The sequence below is a fragment of the Temnothorax longispinosus genome, chromosome 6, assembly GCF_030848805.1.
Source record: "Temnothorax longispinosus isolate EJ_2023e chromosome 6, Tlon_JGU_v1, whole genome shotgun sequence".
Lineage (NCBI taxonomy): Eukaryota > Metazoa > Arthropoda > Insecta > Hymenoptera > Formicidae > Temnothorax > Temnothorax longispinosus.
Genome location: NC_092363.1, coordinates 23,511,443 through 23,534,497, shown reverse-complemented (window position 1 = coordinate 23,534,497; position 23,055 = coordinate 23,511,443). Strand labels below are relative to the sequence as shown.

General features: G+C 40.2%; 1 protein-coding gene and 1 long non-coding RNA gene across 8 annotated transcripts in view; one reads left to right on the top strand and one right to left on the bottom strand.

Moving 5' to 3' along the window:
• Vacht (Vesicular acetylcholine transporter) overlaps positions 1–23,055 on the top strand; it is a 92,746-nt gene that overhangs the window by 41,493 nt on the left and 28,198 nt on the right. For 6 of the 7 annotated variants that reach the window (XM_071781408.1, XM_071781411.1, XM_071781409.1 and 3 more), the window contains one exon: positions 7,265–7,456. In XM_071781408.1, the coding sequence (XP_071637509.1) occupies positions 7,265–7,456 (192 nt within the window). Of the gene's footprint in view, positions 1–7,264; positions 7,457–23,055 lie in introns of those variants that run through there. The other variant, XM_071781415.1, reaches the window with a different exon arrangement.
• LOC139814889 (uncharacterized) lies at positions 7,286–22,121 on the bottom strand. Its single transcript, XR_011732611.1, has 3 exons — positions 21,551–22,121; positions 20,823–21,021; positions 7,286–7,426 (listed from the first exon to the last, which is right to left on the bottom strand). It is a non-coding gene; the product is annotated as an uncharacterized lncRNA (long non-coding RNA).

The window sequence follows — 23,055 nt, the reverse complement described above, 5'->3', positions numbered from 1 at the left end:
TACGGAAATTTATGCTTCCGCAACCGGATGCGTTTCTCGCGCGCCGTTCTCATTATCAGCGTGATCGTTAATCAAGTGTTCCACTTGCATCCAAGAAGAGGATGTCGTTTCCGAATAATCTCGCGCACAACGAAAATGGATTTCTCCACAAGCAATGAAGACGACGTCCCAGATCTACGGGACATTCTTCTTAAAATAGACTTCTTAAAATAAATATCGAAATATCTTCTACTTCTCTCAAATTGCAATATATTCTTGGTATATTCTTTGATCATTTCGAGGTCGAGATTTTCTCGAGCAAAAGGAAAAAGTAGTTCGTGGTAGGTTTTAATAATTTTCACACATCAGGATTAAAGATAAACAACTTTTCTATAAATTAAGTTTTATGCCGGGCAAATAGATTAAATTTTCAACTTATCTTTTCTGAGAAAAGCTTAATTCTAATAACTTCTCTCGTTAAATTTCATTCAAAATGAAATGAAAACATATCGAGCAAACTTTTCACGGATATAACTGTACTATAAAGATTAACTCAGGTCTTTAATGAAAATAGAAGTTTTCGATCCTTTATCTCGACTTAGAGGTTATTTTAAGTCTTAAATCACAATAAAGAAATCTAAGAAAAATGTAATAAAATCTAGAACGCGAGTATAAAAGCTATATTGTGAATCTAATATAATTATTATGTAATGTATTATTATAATATATTATTATTACATATTATTATATTATTATTCATATAATCAATTTAATTATTATATTGCAACTATAATATTTAATATTATAAGACTTTAAATATCTTAATATTATACAATAGGTACATATTATTTTACGTATATATCTTTTTATATATAATACTACGATCAATATAATCTATTTTTTATGTGTATAATCTAAAAACTTTAATCTTCTTTTATATTTTTCTGTGCTCAATATTTTTTTAATACCAGGAAAAAAAGACGCAGAATAAAATCGTTTTGCTTACTCATGCTACACGATAACTACACTCCTGGGTGCCATAAATAAAAATCGGGAAGCTGCACGAAAAAATTTCGAACACGCGAGTCTACGTGACTTCGATGTAAACTGATTGCTCGGTGTTGAAAAACGCGCATGTTATTTTTTTTCCTCCAAGATTACACGTTTTCCGCGGCTTAACATCAACATCGTCGAATCCGCCAACGCAAATCGGGAAGACAAATTCATTGGGGGGTGCGAGACATTCTTCCATGGGGGTCAAGTTCTCGGTCGCTTCATTAGAAACGCGAGCATAATCCCCACCCGCTTTGCTCTCCAATTACTGTTCGCCCGTTCCTGGTTCAGGCAAAGTTCAGGCTCGAGGCAATAGCGTAGAAACGTTACAGTCGCAGAGAGAAATTTACAAAGCCTAAATTTCTGTCGTTTGAAAATTATCCACGATGAAAATTCCATGGTAGATAACTTTGATTTATCGTACAATATCGATTGAATTCTGCGGAGTTTTAAATAATAATTTAATAAATGTTAAAGCAAATTAATATTTCAATATACATATTTTAAGAAAAAATCTTTTGAGAATTTATGTAATAGTAATATGTAATAAAAGCTTTGTGAAGAGCTTTGTAATGATATAAATGAGAATCGTGCATATTTTTCTCAAGAATTAAATTAAAATTTATGCGATATATTTTCCCTGTATTATACTCATAAATCGTTTTACAGAAAATAATTAAATTATTCCCTCGGAAATTATACCCCGAGGGCAACTCGGTAGTTACGCCATTGCAAAGGAGTAGAAAAACCCTCACCGCGCCCTTCGCCCTTCGTACAAAGAGTTTGTGCGCGTCGTTCACGCAAAATCCGTAATTGCTTCGCACGGTTGCACATCCCCGACTGTTTGCCAATTTGCTCGGTTTGCCGCTGTTTGCGTTACGCTGGAAACGCCGCGGCGATGTTTCATTCCCTCAAAATTATTTTAACTCTACGTGTGTGTGTGTGTGTGTGTGTGTGTGTGTGTGTGTGTGTGTGTGTGTGTGCCAGGTTGATCTAATTGTGTTTAAAAATTTTTTCCCGTCGTAATATTATAAGTCTAAAAACATATTTTTCCTTTGCTGCAAAAAACAGGAAATAAGAATTTTTTACTTTATTTATATATAGAGAGTAACATTAAATTATCATCAAAATTTATCCATATTATATAATAGCTTTAAACATCTGACATTTTTAAATTATAAATCAGAATGCTGAATTTCCTTTTTATTAAATCAAAATTATTTTAAAATCAATCAAAATTATGCAAATAGGAGGTAATTTCAAAATATTTTGTACATATTATATTATATCAAGCTGCACTTCAAGAAGTGGAGCTTCGAAATGCCGAGGCAGTTAGTCCACTTCATCACCAACGTTCCTCGACAAACATCATTAACTCGCGAGAAAATCGCGCTAACGAGAAAAGAAGAAGAAGCGTTAAGGGGTCCTTCGGCAGGACGAACATTCCGGCGTCCTTTTTGAGTCCGTGGTGGAATATCGCGAAGCGGAATATCTCTCCGTTGCGCTCTCCGTCGCGACGCGTAATCTGACTTTGATCGTCGTCATTTCTCCGGAGAAATAGGCGCGAACTTTCGTGCCCCAAGCAACTGGTCCGTCCTCCCTCGCGTTGCCGGCGAAAAACTTATTTTCTCCTTGAAGAGGAGACCGTCGTGGGAAGGGGGCAGTTCGTTACAAAGGCGCGAGCGCGAAAGCGTCCCCGAGAGATTATGCCAGGCGAGTTGCATCGACTCGACCGACGAAGAAATGAGTCTTGATGAGAATCAAATAATATTTTATTCCCCTTTGTGTCTTTTTTCTTCATAGATGTTTAAAAAAGATATGATTAATCTCTTCTAAAATTAAGGAGGCGAATCTATAATTGTACCACATTGCAGTAAAAAATTATATAATAAAGGATTTAACATAAGAGCCCTTACAGAAATTTAATACTGTAAGTGATTATTTGGCTAATAATTAATTACTTATTTCGAGTATTAAAAGCACTGTTTTTAATGCTTTTAATACTCAATAAGTAATTAATCACTTACAGTAATATTAAATTTCTGTAAGGGAGATATAACGGGAATAATAAACGCGACACAAATTCGAGATTTATTTTTTAATGTAATAATTATGTTTGTCCAGGAAATTACTTTTATAGCTGTATTTAGACAGTTACAAATACGTTGACCTTTAATTGCCAAGTTTCGACGAAGGACCTCGTTAGAATGTTAATGCAAATTCATCTCGGTCAGCAATCGTGCGCGGGCAATATCGCCGTCATAAACAGCAGTTAAAATAGCAGTTACAATTCCAAGTTTACCTAGAATCAGTCGGGCGATAATTGCGCAACGTGTGTTTACGGCGATCGTCGGCGATACTAATCAGCATGGTCCGAGTCCGCGCAACGCTCGACTGGCTTCGATCAAGCACCCTCGTTTGCTCGACTCGATAATAATCAATCGGACGTGGCTGCCATTCGAACGTACTGAATTCGAAATAATTGCCCGTCCACCCTCCCTTTCCATCCCTTCCTCCCTCTCCCGCCCTCGCCCCGGCGCCCCGCGTCTCTTTTTCTTTCTTTCCCGGACGGCGGGTAGCGGGAGCGCGTAATCCGTTCGGCATAACACATTTTCCAGTGAATTATCAACCTATTAATCGGCTAATTTCTTACGGTCCGCCGCTCATTGTCTCTCCGTTCGAGCCCGCTGAATTATTTTATCTCCGCCGTCGTCGCGTTTAAGCATCTGTCTTTATTCCACGACTCGCTGAGTATCGGCGATCGCGATATTCATTTTTTGTCGTATCTCGTTGAAATTTAAATCTACTCAGCGTGGAAAATTAAAGATCTGACTTTGCATTGTCTTATTTTACATTTTTTTTTAACTAAAAATGTACATAATAGTTTAACTGCAGACTGCATTATTTTAAAAATTATATACGATGTATAGCTGTATAAAATATTAATGCAGAAATGTTAAAACAAATTTTTTCGCGCATATACGAAAGATCTTTAAAATTTAAGAATTGGGATGTCGAATTGACCTCCGAATTGCTGCACCATTATTAACGCTACAAAAATATGTCTGTGGGTCGAGGAACAAAAAAATAATGATTTTTATGCTTTGTGTCACGTGATACAGTGCGCAATAAAGTTAAAAATTAACTTCGCGTAGGGGTGAGATCGTCTCCCTCGAATTTTCCATCCGCGAGCGCATCTCAGATAATGTGTACTTACCATCGCGAGAGCGGCACCTCGCAATCTCCCGCGGAAGTCCCCGGTGGACCGTCGCGGTATGCAAACATGAGGGCAAGATAGGTTGAAAAAGCGGGATAGAACCGCCGCCGGGTGTAGTAGTGGCAATGGTGGACGACTGTCGATGAGGGGAGCCCGAGGTGGTTGTTCCGCCGTCTAGCGCGCGGTGCAGCGGGAGTGTTACTAATTGGAGGGGCACCGAGGGGAGGAAACCTTGTTATCTCTTAATTGCTACGACCCTCCGCGCTGTTTTGCATCGATAAGGAGCGCGAGTCGAACCGACGCGGCGGCGTTTGTTTCGCGGTCGTTGCGCTTATCGATCTGACTCCTCGACAGGATTATTCAACGGGATCTAACGATCCTTCTCTCAACCCTTGACTCCCGCCACCCCTTCCTTTTTCGTGTCCTCGCAATGCGATCGTGTGACAGCTAACTCTTGCTGTCCTTTTCTTCTTCTTCTTCTTCTTCTTCTTCATAAGATTGTGTGTTTTATCAAACACCACATATAGTGTCCATTTTTTAATATATCCGATTATCTTCGTGGAAAACACGGGTAAAGCGATTCTTTAGATATACAGCGAGTAGTGCTGGGCACGAATATTCGAAATTATCTGGATAATTCAGATAATCCAGATATTTAACGGAACAGAGATCAATCTTATACAGTAAATTTTCTGTGAATTTTTTGAATGAAAATTTCACTTCAACAACGTAAATACTGACACTACAGTTTAAAGTGGTGTTTCACTCCCTTGGATTGAAGTTCCATTCTTTATATAGAGAGTTTGAATTTATTCTAAAGCTGAGTCAAATTCACTCTTCAGAATAAAATTTTACCCCCAGGAATTGTCAGAGTATAAATAAAAATAAATAATAATAATCTGTTTAGCATCAGATAATATTAACGTGTTTGAATTTGACTTATTTTTATAATTATTGTTAATAAACCAAAAAATAAATGTTTTTAAAAAATTAAAAATTTTTCTATTCTTGCATTCAAAACAATTTTATAGTTTCCCCGAATATTCGGATTTTATAGGATTTTATTCGGATATTCGAAAAATGGGTCACGAATATTTTATAACATATATTATTCAGATATCCAGATCGTTCCAGCTTTAATACAGGGTATATCTAAAGACAGTTAAGTCTGTAAAAGATTGTATCGGGCGCCGTAATCCCGATTCATCGATACACCACGCGGGAAGCGATACGCGATTCCACGCACGAAACGAATCCGGGGAGCCGGATCGTAACGAGTTCGATTATCCTGGCGCGGCATGAGTCAGTCGTTCCTGTCCTGTTCCTGCAGCCTACCTCCGCAACGCGACGCACGCCCTCCGTTTCATTCCGCCCTCCGGTATAACGGGTGTCCGGATTCCCAGGAGGTTTTCCGCCCCCTTTTCAAGCCTCATTGCTATGCACCGCTCGAAACTCCGCTAACGACCTTACACACCCCCGACCCGCGACCTCTCCACCCCTTCCAAGGCCATCTCGCACACCGATTTTCTCGTATCCAAGATCGCCTTCCGCTCGCTCGGCTCGGAACTCGGAACTCCTCGCGCGCGTGCGACCGCGGCACCGTGTCCTTTGATCGCGACGCGACAAAGTTCGCGAATCGTTCAAGAACTTGCGTGGATGAGTTTCTTGACGCGTGCGCGAACACGGGAGTACTCCATTTAACGGAATAATACGATGGGAAAGTTTCTCTCCTAAAGGAAACTTGGGGATCGGTAGAATATTGAAGGAGTCGAAGGCAGCATAAACTGATACTTTGCAAAATTCAAACGAATCTTGCGCATCTCTATGTACAAAGTTCTTAAATTTTCCATGACTTCCACTCGCGTGGTTTTTCTTCAGAATTAGATGGAGCATCGATTGTTTTAACAAATAAAATTTATTTCTTCCGATAAGACTGAAAGAGAGGTGACTGCGCGACAATTTACTAGTCTCTTATTTTTATAAAAATGTTAATTATCGCAGTATTGTGTTGAGAATTTCTTTATTTTAACGTACTAAATTAAAGTGTATTATAAAATACTCGAAGGAGCGTCTATGACAAAATGACCGGCCTAAAGGCTAATGAGTCTACAAAACACGCGAATCTACTAAAAAGGGAATAAAGTCTATCACAGGGTGACAGTGAGTCCTTTCCTTTTCTCCCTTTCGTCTCGTTCTTCTCTCTTCTCTCTTTTGCTCTCGCGTGAGCTCGCCGGAAACACTCAAGCTGAAGGACGAGGGTGTTCGGATCGCAAAGTTGGTCTTGTTAGGCCTGCAAAAGGGGATTCCGCTCAACCAACCGTGCTAGCCTTAAGGGCCCTTACTCCACCAGAGGCACGCTTCGTTTCTCGATTGATTCTTTATTTTACAATCGCCGTGGCCCCGCGCAAAGGGCAACGAATACACGGCCGCCGGTCGGCGCGGCGCGACGCGACGCGACGCCGGCGCGGCGGCGTAGGGCACAGGACACACTTGCCCTGTCCGTGACCCTTTCCGTCTGCCAATTTCCGGCCGCCCTATGTCATCGTTTTCCACGTCGCCTACTCGTCTCCGGTGATTCTGACTATCGGACGTCGCGTTACGCAATAGTAATCAAAAGTTTGTAATATATGTCTTGAACTCTAAAATGGAGAGAGAGACTGCTCCCTCAAAAATTTGCTTTGCTTCCCATTAAACGTAAATTAATAGCTTTACTCTTTCTCTATCTTCTTCTTTCTTTATTTGTATTAAAAGTATGGATTACACTAATCAATTACAATAACAGAACAAGATATTATTATATATAGATACAAATATACATATATACAATTATTGTATATGTATACAAATTTCAAAAATATATTTTTTTCTCGACAAATATACATATGCATACATAGCTTAATTTGAGCACCTAATGTCTATGTCTGTCTCTCGTTGCTAATCGCGCATTGAACGTAATTTATTTCAATCTTCTTTCTTATCGATCGTAGTAATCGCCTATTTCCGTTCGATTTGCAGAAGGAGGAGGCTCTACCGAGTCTTCCGGTTCCGGACCTCGAGACGACCTTGCAGAAATACTTGGCGCAGGTCGAAACCATCACGCCGAGCCACCTGGAAAAGACTCGAAGCCTGGTACGAGCCTTCCTCTCGGGTCCTGGACCGAAACTCCAGCAACGTCTCCTGGAACGTAGACAGAAAGTGACCAACTGGGTGAGTAATCATATATCTCACACAAACATCAATCCAAGGACGATAATCGCATTTTCATGAAATTTTATACGTAAGATTAATGCGTAACTTTAAGAATAAATAGAAATATATCTTCATCCGTTGGATTGAAGATATTGATTCAGGAGAAATTTACGTTTAAGATTGTACTGTTCCGAGTCACGATGCTTTTCTCGGATTTACGTATTACGGAACTTCCTTTGTAAGCCGTCAACGTTCCAAGATCTTGTCTACTTCTCTATTCCGTAATATCGCTGAAAAGACATCGACTCTGCCGGAAAGCCGAGTCAGACGGCGTAATCCGTAATACGGCCGTCGCTTTAAAATAAGGGTCTGTCGCGAAAAGGAAGACGAAAAAAAAAAGAAAACCGCGGTGTGTCACGGTCATGGGGATCGAGCGGGAGAAAGAGAGAGAGAGAGAGAGAGAGAGAGAGAGAGAGAGAGATCCTCTCCGCGTCTAAGTGGCACAACACCATTTTCGTTTCAAGCCGCGATGCCTCGGGAGAATTTGCTTCTACACAGGGTGTTCGCCTATCGTTTGATCGATCGTAATATCTGCGAAAATGAGATCGGCCCCGATGCTCATATAGGAAAAACGAAAAAGTTTGAAAATCTAAACGAGACTTTGAAAGATGAAAGCTTAAGTAATAACGCTATAAGACTTTGAAGAAAATGTTTCAAAGACATAATTTCAAAATGTAGCGTTAATATAATTATTAGCAATTAAAAGAAGTAGAAAATTTTAGATTTGCCGGATTTGCTTACATAATTCTTTGTTTTCTAATTTTTCTAAACTAAAAAGTTATCGACATTTTATTCTCTACTAATTAAAACTTTCTTTAAACAAATTATTTTATTTAAATAGAATTTATATTAAGACCAAAAAAATTAAATATAGAAGCAGATTCTTTTTACAAACTTTGTTTAACAAATTCTAAAATTTTGAATTAAATTTAAGTGGCCTCTCACACACATACAGATATAGGGATAAATTATTTTTGCACAAATTCTATTTTATTTCAAAATTCGAAAGAGTAAGAAACAAATTATCGAGATAGAAACTTTTACACGTATTAATTTGCTTACATAATTTTATTTAAAATAACATATACAATAAAAGAACGCAATAGGGAATAAAATTAGATGTATAGGTTTCTATGTCCAACTGTGACAATATCTTATTTAAATTCTGATCCTAGAGAAGTTCTCATTCTTGGACAGGAAATATTCTACATATTAAACGTGCGAATAAGTAAACACCCCGTATATTCCGAGCGAGCTTCTGGAAAGGTCCGTATAGACGGAGGTCGAGTATCCGCGCGCGAGTATCCCCGTGACTTTTGCCGTCTCCCTCATCCCGTACGGTCGCTCCCGTGGGATTCCCGGTTCGATGCATGCGCCGGCTATAAGCCGAGCCTCGCACCCCCTCGTCGGCCCGAGCCCCCCCGTGGCACATAAATAAATAAATAAATGGATTTACGCGAGGGCCCCGGCGCCTTCCTCCTCCCCGCGCATTACTCCTCTCTTGCAACGCACCGGTGAAAGGGGATGGACGTAAGGGTCGCCCGGACTGTACCGGAACAATGCAAATATTGTCAGAGGAATGAGGACGGGAAGGGTGACACACGCGGAGTCGCGTTGTAAGAGATTGCCGGGTAAAGAGGAACCATTATTAACACTGATAACCGCGTCAGTCGAAATATTCAAATAACGTTTCACGCTTCACTCGAATTCGGGTTCAAAATGCGTTCGTTTTCGTATTGCCGGGAGGATTTGTCATCAGCGTGCGTCAAAAACGCGGTAATGACATTTGTTAGATAAACGCATATGCGTAGGTATATAGCATATACGGAAGTCGCCGTGCACAAGGCGCGCGCGCATTTTATTTTCAGTATAAAATAACTTTACATCAGGGGGCAAGAGAAGCGCGTCACGGATTTACATTCTATACATATAGCTGTCGAGAAGAGACGAATTGCGTCGATCAAATATTTACGGACAACGTTACGCTTTACTCGACTCCGGATAGCGGGCACAAATGTGTTTATTTTTGCATTTTTCAGCAAAAGTTTGCGCTCGGTATATAAAATACCTCCGCACGCGAAGATACAAAGGATTACGTAGGTTTTGTAAAATTTCCATGCTGGAACGAAACGTGACAACCATACAACATTGAGACGATTACAAGTATCTAGACTAATACATTTTATTTTTTGAGTATTTTAAGAAATTGAATCCCCGGACGTTTCTATTTCTGCAAAACTTTCTTGTATAATATATTTGTTTGTCACTTGTATATTTTCAGCATAAAGTACATTAAACGTAATTGAACGTTTTATTATTATTCCGAAAATAATAACAAAATATAATATCTACTCCTATCGGAAAATATCTTTCTAAAGCGATATTTTTAATAGATATCTTTTCATCGCATCTCATATATATTTTCTGGAACGTTTTAATATATCCGTTATAAGGTAGATTAATTCACCGCAATTTTATCTCCAAGGAATACATTTATTGCACTGCGCGATAATGCCTCCCTCTCTTCACCCCCTTTCCGCGGTCTTCCACAGAACCATCTTATTTCTTGCCACTCCGAGAGCAACCCCGTCTCTCTCTGCTCTTTCTCTCCCACGTAATTTTTCTAATTTAGCCGAACGGCCCATTCAGCATCGAGGCGGGAGGCGCTCGAGACTCGGCTCGCACAATTGCCGATCCGGGTTTTCGATTTGCCAGCATACATCCGGAAATACATTTTCGTTTCTCGTTTCTTTAAGGGTCGACCTCTCGCACTCCTGCCGCCGCGCCCTTCTCCACCCTCGTCCCGAACGAAGTGTCGCGAAAAGCCAGACTGAAAGCAATTTTCTCGCCAGCGGCGACTGTCGCACGAATTGCCGCCGTTCCTTCGATCTTGCTTTCCCTTTCACGCTATCTCTCCATTCATCTGATCGATGGGAATGCCTGGCCGCATTATCCGGTTACGCGTTTCGAGATGACATGACGCGCCGTCTTGTAAAAGCGAGCGCCGGTCAATCGAGAGACTCGTCGACGAAATTGTTCGGTCTTTCCGGAAATAACATTAGGCTGAGACTATACGTTTTACGTCTGAAAATAGCGTGATTAGCTAACAATAAGGCGAAGAATTGCATAAAATTCACTCTAATAATATTATTAGGCAACCAAGAGCCAGTCCTGACCGTTTTTCTTTAATTTAATTTGATTGAATATCAGGTTGATTCTACATATGCTGAGATTTACGTTACAAGAAAAACATGATTGTGAGTCCACGTTATTAGACGTGTCTTTGACTATAAGAGGTTGCGGCATTGATTAGTTCACCTAGGCGTAAATCTCCGCGGCATCTTCTCTTTAACCCTGATATTCTTTTCCGCGTTTGTTCTCCGTTTGATAGCCATTGACTTGGCGGGGGTGAGAAAGGTATGAGAGCGTCGTAGAGCACACAGGGGTGGCCGAGCCTAAAACCTCGGGTCGGGTTGTGCGCTTCATGGTCGTTTCGGGCACAGTCGCGGGCGAGTCGCGATGGCGACGGTAAGCTAATATTACGGTGCCCCGCGGCGAACTGGAAAATCTCATTGGGGCCTCCATTATTCATCTGCAAGCCCGGGTCTGCCGACCTCCCTTCGTTCGTTCGTTCGTTCGTTCGTTCGTTCGTTCATTCGTTCGTTCGTCGCTCGGTCCGTCTGTCCGTTCGTTGCCTCATAGTTTCCGCGGTGATAAATTCAATTCGAATTACAAACGTCCGGGATTAATCCCCCGTCCCTCTTCGTCACGCTCGACCTTTCTCGCATTCTCCTCGTACACAGTTCACAACTGACGCGACGGCTCTCGACGAGGACGATGCGATTAAAACGCCTCGTGACTACCGGAATGAGTCGCCCGTGAATTTGCAGAGATCTCCCGGAAACTAATTTTGCATCTCGTTTTAACTAAAATTCCCTCGCAAAGCAAGATAATGGTATCTCGCAATTATCTTTTGAATAGACTTCCTTTTTAAAAATAAATGACATATTAAGCCACAAATTTAAAAATTTGTAGAATGAATTTGCGTGTTATCACGATAAAAATATGTAATCTCGTTACGACATGTCATTTAATTTCTACCTTTAAAGACAGAAATTGACTTGCCGAGGAAAAAATAAAATTTGGTATTTTGTTTTCATTAAAAAGAAATCTGTTGCAGAGATTAACCATAGATTTATCATTAGAAATAATATAATAAAAATGAAACAGTTTGACAAACGCAGCACAAATTACTTCGACAAAATTAGGTTTAAAAACGTTATCTTAAGATAGAAAAAACAATTTTTAGCGAAAAAATTGTTATTTTTTTATTTAAATTATTTATAATTATTATATCTTGGCAATATTTGCACACGAAAAAAAAAGGTTTTGCTGCAACAAAATTGTGTTATTGCAAAATTAATTAGCTCTCGCAGCAAAAAATGTTAGTTGTCCGTATAGTAGCAAATCCTTTAGCTAAATTTTTTTCCGTGCATCAAATATGATCAGATATATACGTACATATTTAAGTGCGTGTGAAAGTATAACGCCGTCGCCCGCCGCAAAAAGGATTAAAGTAGATGTATCCTCCCCGCGTACGAGAGGGAGGAATAAGCAGATAGGATGGAAGCAGGTGGATACCGTTTCAGAAATATCGCGAGCACGTGCAAATGGCCGCGTGTCGGGACTCAGGAGGGATCTTCCTTTGCGGGGAACCGACAAAGTCTCATCCCCCGCGAGAAGCTGGGAAAGGAGTGAAGTACGGAAAGGAGAAGCAATAAACTTTTATGGCCGTAAGCTCTCACTTGCGCGGACGGTCGTGCCTGATGCTCGCGAGCATCCGAAACTTGGGAGAAATATAATTTCATTCCTACAGCTCGCAAAATTGTTGCAGAGAAAGATATTCGAGCGAGCCAAGAGATAATTTAACGACACGATATTTGCAGAATAAATCAAGGACTAAAAGTAAGAAAGTACACAGACAAGGAAAATCTTTTTCAAATTTATTTTGCTGCCGTGCAACACAAAAATGTTTTATACACCGTCTTAAAGATGCATGTGGTGCTTTCACAAAGAACTTCTTAAAATGTTGAATAATAAATCCGGAATTGAAAATATAAATTGCCCACTGCGCTCGTAAATGCCATTAAACGATTCTTAAATATTTTAGAAAAGAATTATAAAGCGTCTTACAAGTCTGTTTAAATCGTTCACTTTTTAATTTTATAAATGCATCATTTATTTTTAAGATTTCGTAAGTGAAATGATCATGTGTGATCACTTAATTCACATTAAAACTCAACGGTAAAACTTCTCTCAATAGTTTAAAGTGAACTACTGATTCGACGAAGTCCACGCGAGTATTTGTTACATCCGCTTTCCGCGGATAAGAACGCAGAATTGCTGTCAAACTGAACAGCCAAGAAGAAAGGAAACTTTTCCGAGGGAAAACGCACGCGAAAGGAGGAAACCAGCTGATCCCACGAAGCCGAGCGTTTACCGTAACGAGTAGATCGAAAGCTAAACCGAGCTGGCGCTTTTTCGAAAGAGGGATGTCCCCGTCCCGTGGAACGTAACTTTTCTTATGAATCCCTGCGGACAGGAGAGAAAACGCGGGGGTGAACGAGGGTGAACCCCGTTTTACTCCGCGCGATTCACCGAGCGCCAGAAGAAGGGACTCGTCTCGCGTAAAAAGAAAATATTTCTCGTCGACACGCGAGAGGCGATACAAGGATCCTAGTTGCTCTTCCTTCCTTCCTTTCCTTCCTTCCTCCGCGTTTCGCTTTCCTTTTTTTTTCTATTTCAGGTCTCGCTTCGAGAATCTTTCGGTGCGGCAGGCGATGAAGTTGAAGTCTCGACTAAATCGATATACCACCGTGCCGGGATATATGCTCTTTTTTTCCCGTATCTCGTGTACCTTTATGGCAGCTATTTGTACGATTTTTTCTTTTGCGCGGACGCTCTTGTCTTCTTGTCTCCGAAGACAAGAGCTTTAATCTCAATTAGAGTATACTGCTTTAGATTAGATTCGTTAATTAATCATTAGATATTAGATATCAGGTACATAAAGTCAGTAAAAATTACAAATATTTATTTAGCAGTCAAATTTATAAGAAAAAAAGTTATAACTATTAATCAGCAGAAAATCTCATCATAGTTATCCCATTAACGCTATCACGCCGAAGTATCTTATTTGCAACAAACGTCGATTTAAAGGCGCGAGTGTAAAAGTGAGTGAGAAAACAAAATTACTGCTTATGTCCCACGTTATCGGAGAGCTCGAAAGGATTAAAGACGTTTTCACGCTTTCGAGCCACACTCGAGTATCGACGATGCTCGAGGTTGAGCTCGAGGTGATTACTGACATGCAATCTTGCGCTGTAAACCGCGGCAAATAAATATACAAGGTGTTAGAGAATTACCGGCACTTTTTCTCAGCGCTATACAATTAAATTATCGATTGAATTTGAAAAGGTGTTTCACGTCGACCCAATTAAGCTTCAAAGACATAAATAGATGAAAATTGTTTATAGCTAATCTCAAATGGATTTTTATTAACAATATTATTATCGCGGGTTTCTTAGTTTCCAAAATACTTGATATTGAAACTTTTATGCCAAAAGTCACACATGTCTTACGGGACTATTTAGCAGGTAAGTTCCACGAAAATTCGTCAAGCGGCTTGTAATTAAGTGAAAGTACGCAACTTTCGATACATCCCGTATATGCCAGACGGTAATATGCACGGCATTGCGACTTCATAAATAGCTGCTGGCTTGACACGTTCAAAGATAAACACATACATGCGTCACGCTTTAAGATGCGAAGATGCGACCCGCGGTAAGAGACCGTGCCTCTCTTGTGGTTCTCGTGCCGTCAGATATATTATTATCTCGTGTCATCAGATATAATATTATCCTGCTTAAATTGAAAGCTAATTGCCAATAATTTGTCAAAAATTTTAATGCTAATTAACAAGAAGTGATTAATTAAAATTGTATTTTTAGAAAATATCTTCAATTTATTATCAAGAAAATCCCCCTAAAAAAAATATCCCATATAAGCGTCCTTTGTTACAAAGAGATCGGTGCATCAAGAACTCGAAAAGAAGTTAAAAAAAGAGTGTGTAAATTAGAAACTTGCACATTGCTTCCTTGTCATTTTTTTTCGCTTATAAAGCTTCCTCTAGGAGACACACATTTTTTGAAAAATTGAGACTGCCTTAAAATCTAAAACACTGTATAATTTTTTATAAAAATGACAGTAAATAAAAGTGTTGTACTACTTTACTTGTATGTCAAAATGAAACGCTGTAGCTAAAGCAGTTCTTGAGTTATAGAGACTTTTGAAAGGGAAATCCGTACACATAATACATACATACACACACACAACATACACACATACGGGACGTTTAAAAAAAAATGATTTTTCGACGTTTTAGAACATTCTAAACACATTGACATAGAAAACTGAAAAACAAATATTTATTACAAAAACAAAGCTTCTCTATAAGGAAGCAATTAAAATGTAAAATTGATTAAATTAAATTAATTTAATTCAATGTAAGTAAATCGCATATTTAATGGACCTAAAATACGAAAGAGATGACCGACATGGATGACCCGTTTTCGCGAACAATCGCACATCTCTTGGACGGTGTCACTTGCTAGCCACTTGACGTAATCTTGGCAATTTAAATGTTTGTCCCCGACACGCAGGTCCGCTACGGGGCTGTATCGCGTATCGCTCGGCTTGGGGACGCGCCGGTAATCCCTTGTTGAAACAGTGCTAAGCCCTTACGGATTGTCTGCGGGATACGCTACGGCGATACGACAGCGAACGGCCTATCCGAAGGGCGGCAACCCCTATCCGATGTTTTCGCTCTCGCGGTTTGTCCTATTCGCCTCGCCTTTTATTGCTGCTCGTTAACCGCGCTTCACGGATGTGTTTCTCCACGTCTGTTGGTTCTATTTCAACTTAAAGTCGCAGAATGTTTTTTTTTTTAATTTTGTTTTGTTTAAAAATTAGTCGCGAAAGCATGCTCGGTGCTCGATGAGACACCCTGGTACACAACGGAGTCTTTATTTTATAGTTTTATTCTACTCTTTTCTTCTTCCATTCTCGAGAAATAAAAGAGCGAAATGAAAACAAGCCCAGGAGACACGAACGATCGATGGGAACAAAACGTGGGCCATTCACGAAATTGGCATATCACCGATATGTCTGATGCGCGGTAGATAAATTGTTCCCGCGCGAATAAGGGATGCACAAAGCCAATCTCACGTGGGAGATTCACGACGCACGATAGACAGAGGTGAATGACTCAATGATCCCGAAATCTCTAATTCGACAACAAATACCGTAAAGCGATGATTTCGCAGAGATTCGGATGGTTATTTTATAAATTTATGTGTGTCTATAAAAAAGGTGTGTTTTTTTGTATATATTAATTGTATACATTAACAATTTAAAAATTTATGTAATGAAGAATTTCACAGTTTGGAATCTTAAGGTGATTGGGCCATCAGAGCATGTTAAAGAAAAAAATCCGAATTAAATATATGTTATAAAAAAAACCTAAATACGCTTAAATTTGCAATTTTGAGAAGATCTGACGTCTAGTTTTTAAGATATTAAATCTCAAAGTTGGCAATTTTAAATAGGTTTTATGGGAAATTGTACCGAAAACATACATTTTTCGAGAATTTTACTCACTGTCTGTAAAGAAACAAGTTCAAAAAACTGAAAATAACATTATTTGATTCTTCTAGCACTTGTTAAGTATAAGACAAAACGACGTTGACGTGTAATAAGGCCAAAAATTCAATCAAAAGTTGATGAATCGTCGCGTTTCTTGTCGGCCTTTCGATCAGCTGTACGCGACGTGAACATGTGGCAACGCCGCGCCGTGTAGTGTTTTCTTTCCACAGCACTATTCTTTGGCAAGCAAATCTCCCGTTATCGAAATTGTTTGTTACCTTCCATTATTTTTTAACATAAACACAATACATAACCTCACTCAAACACATGGCACTGGCATGATAGCTGCCTACATCGAAGAGATGCAATGTCGCGACATTTCTCTTGTACGAATGTCAACTGAAATCAAATCTTGAACTGTTTACATTTATCAGTAGATAAATTGATACGTAATCGAATGAAAAGTTACATTATAAAACCAGTAATTATACAAGTGTCTAGAATACATCCATAAAAATGGTTTTTCTTAAAATAAAATTTAGCCCTTATATTGACTCATATGGTACATGGCCCAATCACCTTAAGGGGATCCTAAAGTGAAGGCTGAACTTCCTCGACGTCGGTAATGTCAACATTTCTAATTCTGTTTTCTTGTCATATATCTATATCTGTCCTTGTCTAACGAGAGGCATCTGTCTTTGTTCGATTACTGCGCCATCTCTTGCCACACGCAATATTGTTTATCCTGTCAACCTGAATGTGCTTTTGCACATATAAAAGTTATATAAAATAATCTTTTTTTCTAGGTTTTCAATCTTAGATCTAATTGCACGATATTGTTCTTAAATGTTGTCCCTAGGTCATGCCGGTCTAATTTTGTGGATATTTATCGTGGAATTTTTGTACAAAGCAAATATTGTCGTTACGTATACCAAAAATTAACAAAAATATTAATTTTTTTTCGTTTTCGATATAAATTTGACCACCATGACCTAGATTTTGATGCGTACTTTAATTCTAGACAAAATTTTGCATTTCATATAAAGTCAATTAAAAGATTAGTGCTAAGAAAAAAAGCCGGTATTACAGACGGCTTTAGGATCCCCTTAACAGATGAAGAATGCAGGCTTTATAAATTTAACGATTTAGAAATGAATTAAGAGTTAAAAGAGTTAACAGTTAACCAAGAATATGAGATTAAAACTAATCGCTAGACCAAGTACGTAAAATTTCAACGATTAAAAAGAATGTGTATGAATTACATGTAATATTTCTCGCTTTCAATGCAAACCAGTTTTGCGAAATCTTAACAGATAAAGAATGCAGGCTTTATAAATTTAACAATTTGGAAGTGCGAATTAAGAATCAATAGTTAATCAAGAATGTGTGACCGAAACGAATCGATGGACCAAGTACGTAAAATTTCCACGATTTAAACGTACGAATCGCATATAATATTTCTTGCTTTGCAAACCAGGTTTGCGAAAACTGACATGGATGAGCATTGAGCTGAGTGCAAATTTAGTTGCACACGTAAAACCTCTTGGAGGATACTTCAACGACAGTCTCTAACGCCGTTTCCGGAGAAGCTGATTAAGTCAAGGAAAATCGTTCTTCACTCAAAAGAGCAGCCTGTGCGAGAGATCCGGGATCTTCTTAGCGCGACGCCTCCTCTTATATTCCAGGAGCACTTAAGAGCGCAAATATTTATGGTATCTTCCAGCGAGAAACAAAATCCTCCTCTCCGAGAGAAGAAGACGAACACAAAGGAGGAGAGGAATCCGTCTCTTCCTCTCTTTTTCTTGTTCTCTCTCTGTTTTTCTCTCTCTCTCTCTTCCTCATCGAGTAGATATACCCCGTGGGATTAACCTTTAATTCTATCTCGTCTCGACAGCCCCTTTTTCGTCCTTGAAGAAGGGTCCTCGGCGTGCGTATCAAATGCTCTCGACATGGGCCAGGAACAAGACCGAAATGAAATTTTCGAAATGGCTTGACGAGCGGCTTGGCTTACGAGATTGGCTGCCTTTGCCACGTTACCCAAAGGATATTATGAGCCAAGAAGAGGAATAAGACAACACCGGTTTAAACGGAAAATTTATAATTCTAAAAGATGACATTATTTACGACGGTAATAAAAACTATTTTAGAACAGCTTAGCAAATGAGTCACGTGATAAATTGATTACTCGTATGACAACTGAACTATTTATTAATACTGCACAAAACACAGTTATAGAAGCTACGAGGGATGTTTTCATGAAAATTGTGCAATTTACTTATTGTTGTTGATTTACAGCGTTATTATTGCTCGATGGCTCGAATTTTAAGAAATTACGATCTAAAGTCTCAATTTAAAACTCTGGTGTTGTCACGCGACGCGGATTCGATCGGGACAGACTTGTGTTGTGCGAGCGCAGTCGGGGAAATCGTCCCCGAGTTCGAGCGTGTACATGCAAGAAGGGACGACGCGACGGCGGCAGGGCAGGCCAGGTGGATCGATCGCAGGTTGCTTCCGGCGGTCCACAAACCTTTGCGAGCCACCGTGCACGCGCGAGCCTCCTGCCCTTAGCCGGAGAAAGGAAGAACTCTCGTGTGTATCGTAACGCGCGCGCGGAACGGAGAGTTTGCAGGCCGGCGTTGTTTTAATTCGTTCGCACGTAGCAACATCCTTCCGCAGCGTTGCGCCGCGGCGGCGGTCTACTTTCGAAATCTCTCCGTGTGGCGGATGGTAATTAAATACGCCGATGAACGCCTTTGGGAAAATTCAGACTCGCGTAACGCAACTCGTTAGAATTCAGAAAAGAGCCGCGATCGTCGTTTACTTTCACGCAGCGTAACTTCGTCACGGTTTGGATAAAACGACGGCTCTCGCGAGCACGCCGGAAGAAACGTCGGAGTTGCGCTAAGTTGCGACATTATTAGAACAGCGACATATTTGTCGAGTTTAATTTTCGACGACGGAAAAAAAGGAGAATGTGAAGAATTTTATTTTGCACGAGTAGTCTTCTGCAGAGAAGAAGAAATCCAGAATTTTGCACATTATCTACAGATATGAATAATTTCATACAATAATTGATACCGAGTATAGAGAAAAAAATTTTTGAATACGTTAAAGCTATTATTTTTTTAACAACAAATGTATATTCTGAGAATGTTCAGAGGATATCGTAAAGTATAAAATATTAGAAGGATGTTCTCAGTATATTAAGTACATCCATAGTATATTCTATAGATATACAAGATATTATTGCTGTTACTTAGATTATCAAATTATATTTGTAACATTCAGCAATAACATAAACTCTATTGATATGTCTGTCAAGAGGATAAATGATCATCTATGTAACGCGCGCGCGCGCGCGTATTCAGAAAGTCACTCTTCAAGTCCAAAGTTCTCCCATCTGATAACACAAACGAAACTTGAGCCATTATTACCGAGCCATTATTTCGTCGAACGACCGAAACGTACAAAGATGCGTGTTATCGTCCATTGGGAGGTGAAGGAACGAGAGATTGACCCCGAACGAGGAGTATTCGACGTGGCGATGCGCGCGAGGTGCAGGCTCGGGCTTCTCGCACAGAGAGGTATCCTCGATGGTGACGATGAGAGTGCGCAGAATCCGGGGTAACGATTGCAGGCAGGAGAGGCACAGTCGAAGGCGGCCATAGCGCACGCAGGTAAGGCGAGGTAAGGCTCCTAATTTGGGTCACCGCGACCTCGTCCCAAAGGCCGGACTTGCTAGAGGTTACGACCCGCTTAAAGAGCCGGATCGATTCGCATCGACCGACCTGGCTGGCGCGAGCAAGCCGGACCGCCTTTATCTCCGCCGTGTACCGGCGTGGTTTCGGATCGAAACCGAGCCGCAGCATCACGATCTCCAGAGATAACACGCTGCAGATGTGCAATACGTCGCGAATTACATCTCCCGGGTCTTCGTGGCGAGTATCTCTCTGACGCCCGTCTCGTGTTACTCGAGCAAACAAAAGCTGGAATCGAATCGACCAACATTGAAGGAGTTTCCCTTCGCTCTTCATTTATGCTGATGCTGACATATGATTCTTACATCGTGTTCCCTTAGAATGATACCTCTACGCTTGCAGCATACATTTCCGAGTGACGTTCCTGTGGGATCGCCTGGGCAGTAACAAAAATTGATGCATCCCTTCACGAGACAAAATGGAAAATAGGAAGATAATAATAGAAGACAGCCTGAAAGAAGTTCCAAAGACTCTCTGACTCAAAACGTGTTGAATTTTCTCAATATCTGTCAATAATTTAATATGAACAATGATCTTCATCGTGAAAGATTATTAATCGTAAAAATCATAATACGTCGAATAAAAAAGCTATTAGGGAAGACTCACAAAGTTCGAGCAACGAAACTTACCGAGCTTACGGATTCTGCGAATGGGAAAGTCTCCCCGAATCCGCAAAGCGCCTAACTAAAAGCCCAACTACACCCTGCGAGGGGTTTCCCCCTCGTGCGTGCACCTTTCCTTCTTCCTCTACCGTGGAAAGAAACGCAGACATGGCAGAGAAGGATGGACGGGGTGGGAGGGAAAAAGAAATTAATTCGAGATTTTCCAAGGCCGCGCGGGGACTCGCCCCGAGATTGAGAACATACGCTTAGTTAATCCTCGCGGTCGCGAGGAACTTCCTGATCTCGTTTTCCTCGCGGATCAACGGATCCCCGTGCACGCCGTCGAAGTCTCCTCATCGAGGTCTCCGCAATCCGGCTTCCTATTCCTACGGCCAGGATCGATCCCGGCTTCTGACTGCGAAGGATGCCCATGAATCTTCCATGATGAATCGCTGTGAGCAAGCTGGGGAAAGAGAATTTTCTGTTTGATATTCTTAATAATTCAAAACAAATAGGATTGTCAAAAATTTATTTACACTCACAGAAAAATTATTCAGTTTGTTAAAAAGGTTATTCACGTCATATACAGGCGAAATTTCTTTCTGCAAAGACTTGACAAATTTATCTAATTATACACAGAAAAAAAAGAAGTGTTAAATCAAGACTTATATAAGCAAGAATCTATAATTATGAAATTAGATATAAATTGCGTTAAACGAAGAAAACTTGCTTGAATGAAGGTATTTATATAGTTTAATCAAGAAAAAAAGTTGAAATTCTTATAAGAAGATTAAAGATTCTTGCTTATATACAAATATGTATATAAGTATTGATTTAACACTTTTTTTTGTGTGTGTAGAATATCAATGAAAAGAATTTTACTTGAAAATCATCAATTGCTTTTCCTCTAAATTCTTCGAGACGAGTAATTATCGAAAGTTATGCAAGCGATTTGATAGATGGGATCTTTACGATAATGAAAGTTTAAGTACCTTTCCATTAAAATGGCGAAGAAAATGAGATTACATTCCCGATATAAATGATGGGCAATTACTCAGCGGAGTTCCTCATCCGATTATCTTATGGCGAACAAAGAATCGGAACTAACCGTAATCGCCGGTATTTTCATCGCGACAAAACGCACATGATTCCCACATAATTAACACTTTCGCGTCCACGATAGCTCGCGCGGAGTGCGTTCGCATGTCGGAGTGTGTTATATGCACGCGCTATATACATATACACTTTGTTGCGATCTGCGAGCGCAACAAAGAGCTAATAGGAAAATAAGAGCCCTGAGCTCATTACTCGCTACATTAATCCATTAGACAAGGCGCATGCACGGCGATGTTTATTCCGGAGACTGGCGCACGTTTTGCAAAACGCTCGCCGCATATTATCATCACGATCATTTATATTAATTCGTTTCGGTACTCTCTCTCTCTCTCTCTCTCTCTCTCTCTCTCTCTCTCTCTCTCTCTCTCTCTCTCTCTCTCTCTCTCTCTCTCTCTCTCTCTCTCTTATTTTAAATCTACTTATTATATACAATAATACTTTAAAATTTTCCCAGATTGCTTCCGGAGGTCTATAAACGCATCGCGGATCTTTTGCAAGCCAGTTCCGTCCGCGGCATTGTATACTCGACAATTAACGCTACGAAAATATGTCAAGTTAATTAAGCTGAGTAAACTGGTATAATTAAGTTTGCTTGTATACCAATTTTGTGTTTTAACTGGGCTTCAGAAAAGAGGTTGTTTTGAGGCGCACTGCCATATTTGTTGCCAGAATGTGCTAATGGGAAATTGAACAAAATCCCGGTGTTGTTGTTTCACCGTATAACAATATCAGAATTGTAACGTGGGATTTATTTAACGGAAAATTAAACGAATTTACTGTTCCGTTCCAATTGCGGTCGCATATTACAATCGACATCGCGGGACTCGAACCTGTGTCTAATCAAGCGATTTGGAATTAATAATACCGCGCTCAGGCGGAGCGGATGCAACCCGTAATTAACTCGCAAAATCGCCCCCGGATTGGGTTTCTCTGTGCGGTAGCGAGCTTCAGCCTCTTCCATACGGCTAACGATATTAATATTATCCGAGTTGCAACATTAACAATACCCGGATTGACGTGTGTGTGTGTGTGTGTGTGTGTGTGCGCACGCTGAAACGATCCGGTCTCACCTCGCCGTTTTTTGCGCAATCGATTCTACGTGCATTTTGTAGCACTTCGTAAAATGCGCTCGTGATGGATGCGCGGATAGTATTATTTCAATTTTCAATTACATTTTGTAATTGGTTACGTTGGTACGTAATCGTAACACGATGTTGGGCATTAGCATTTCGAGCAGATCAGAGTATACAGTCGTAAGCGGGAATTGCGCGTAGAGCAAAATACATTCCGAGACGAAATTGCATCCGCGGTCGTTGCAATTCTACGCCGGCCTCGCTGCATAATGCCTCTCCCAACGAGAAATGCTTTCCTCGAAGCGCGC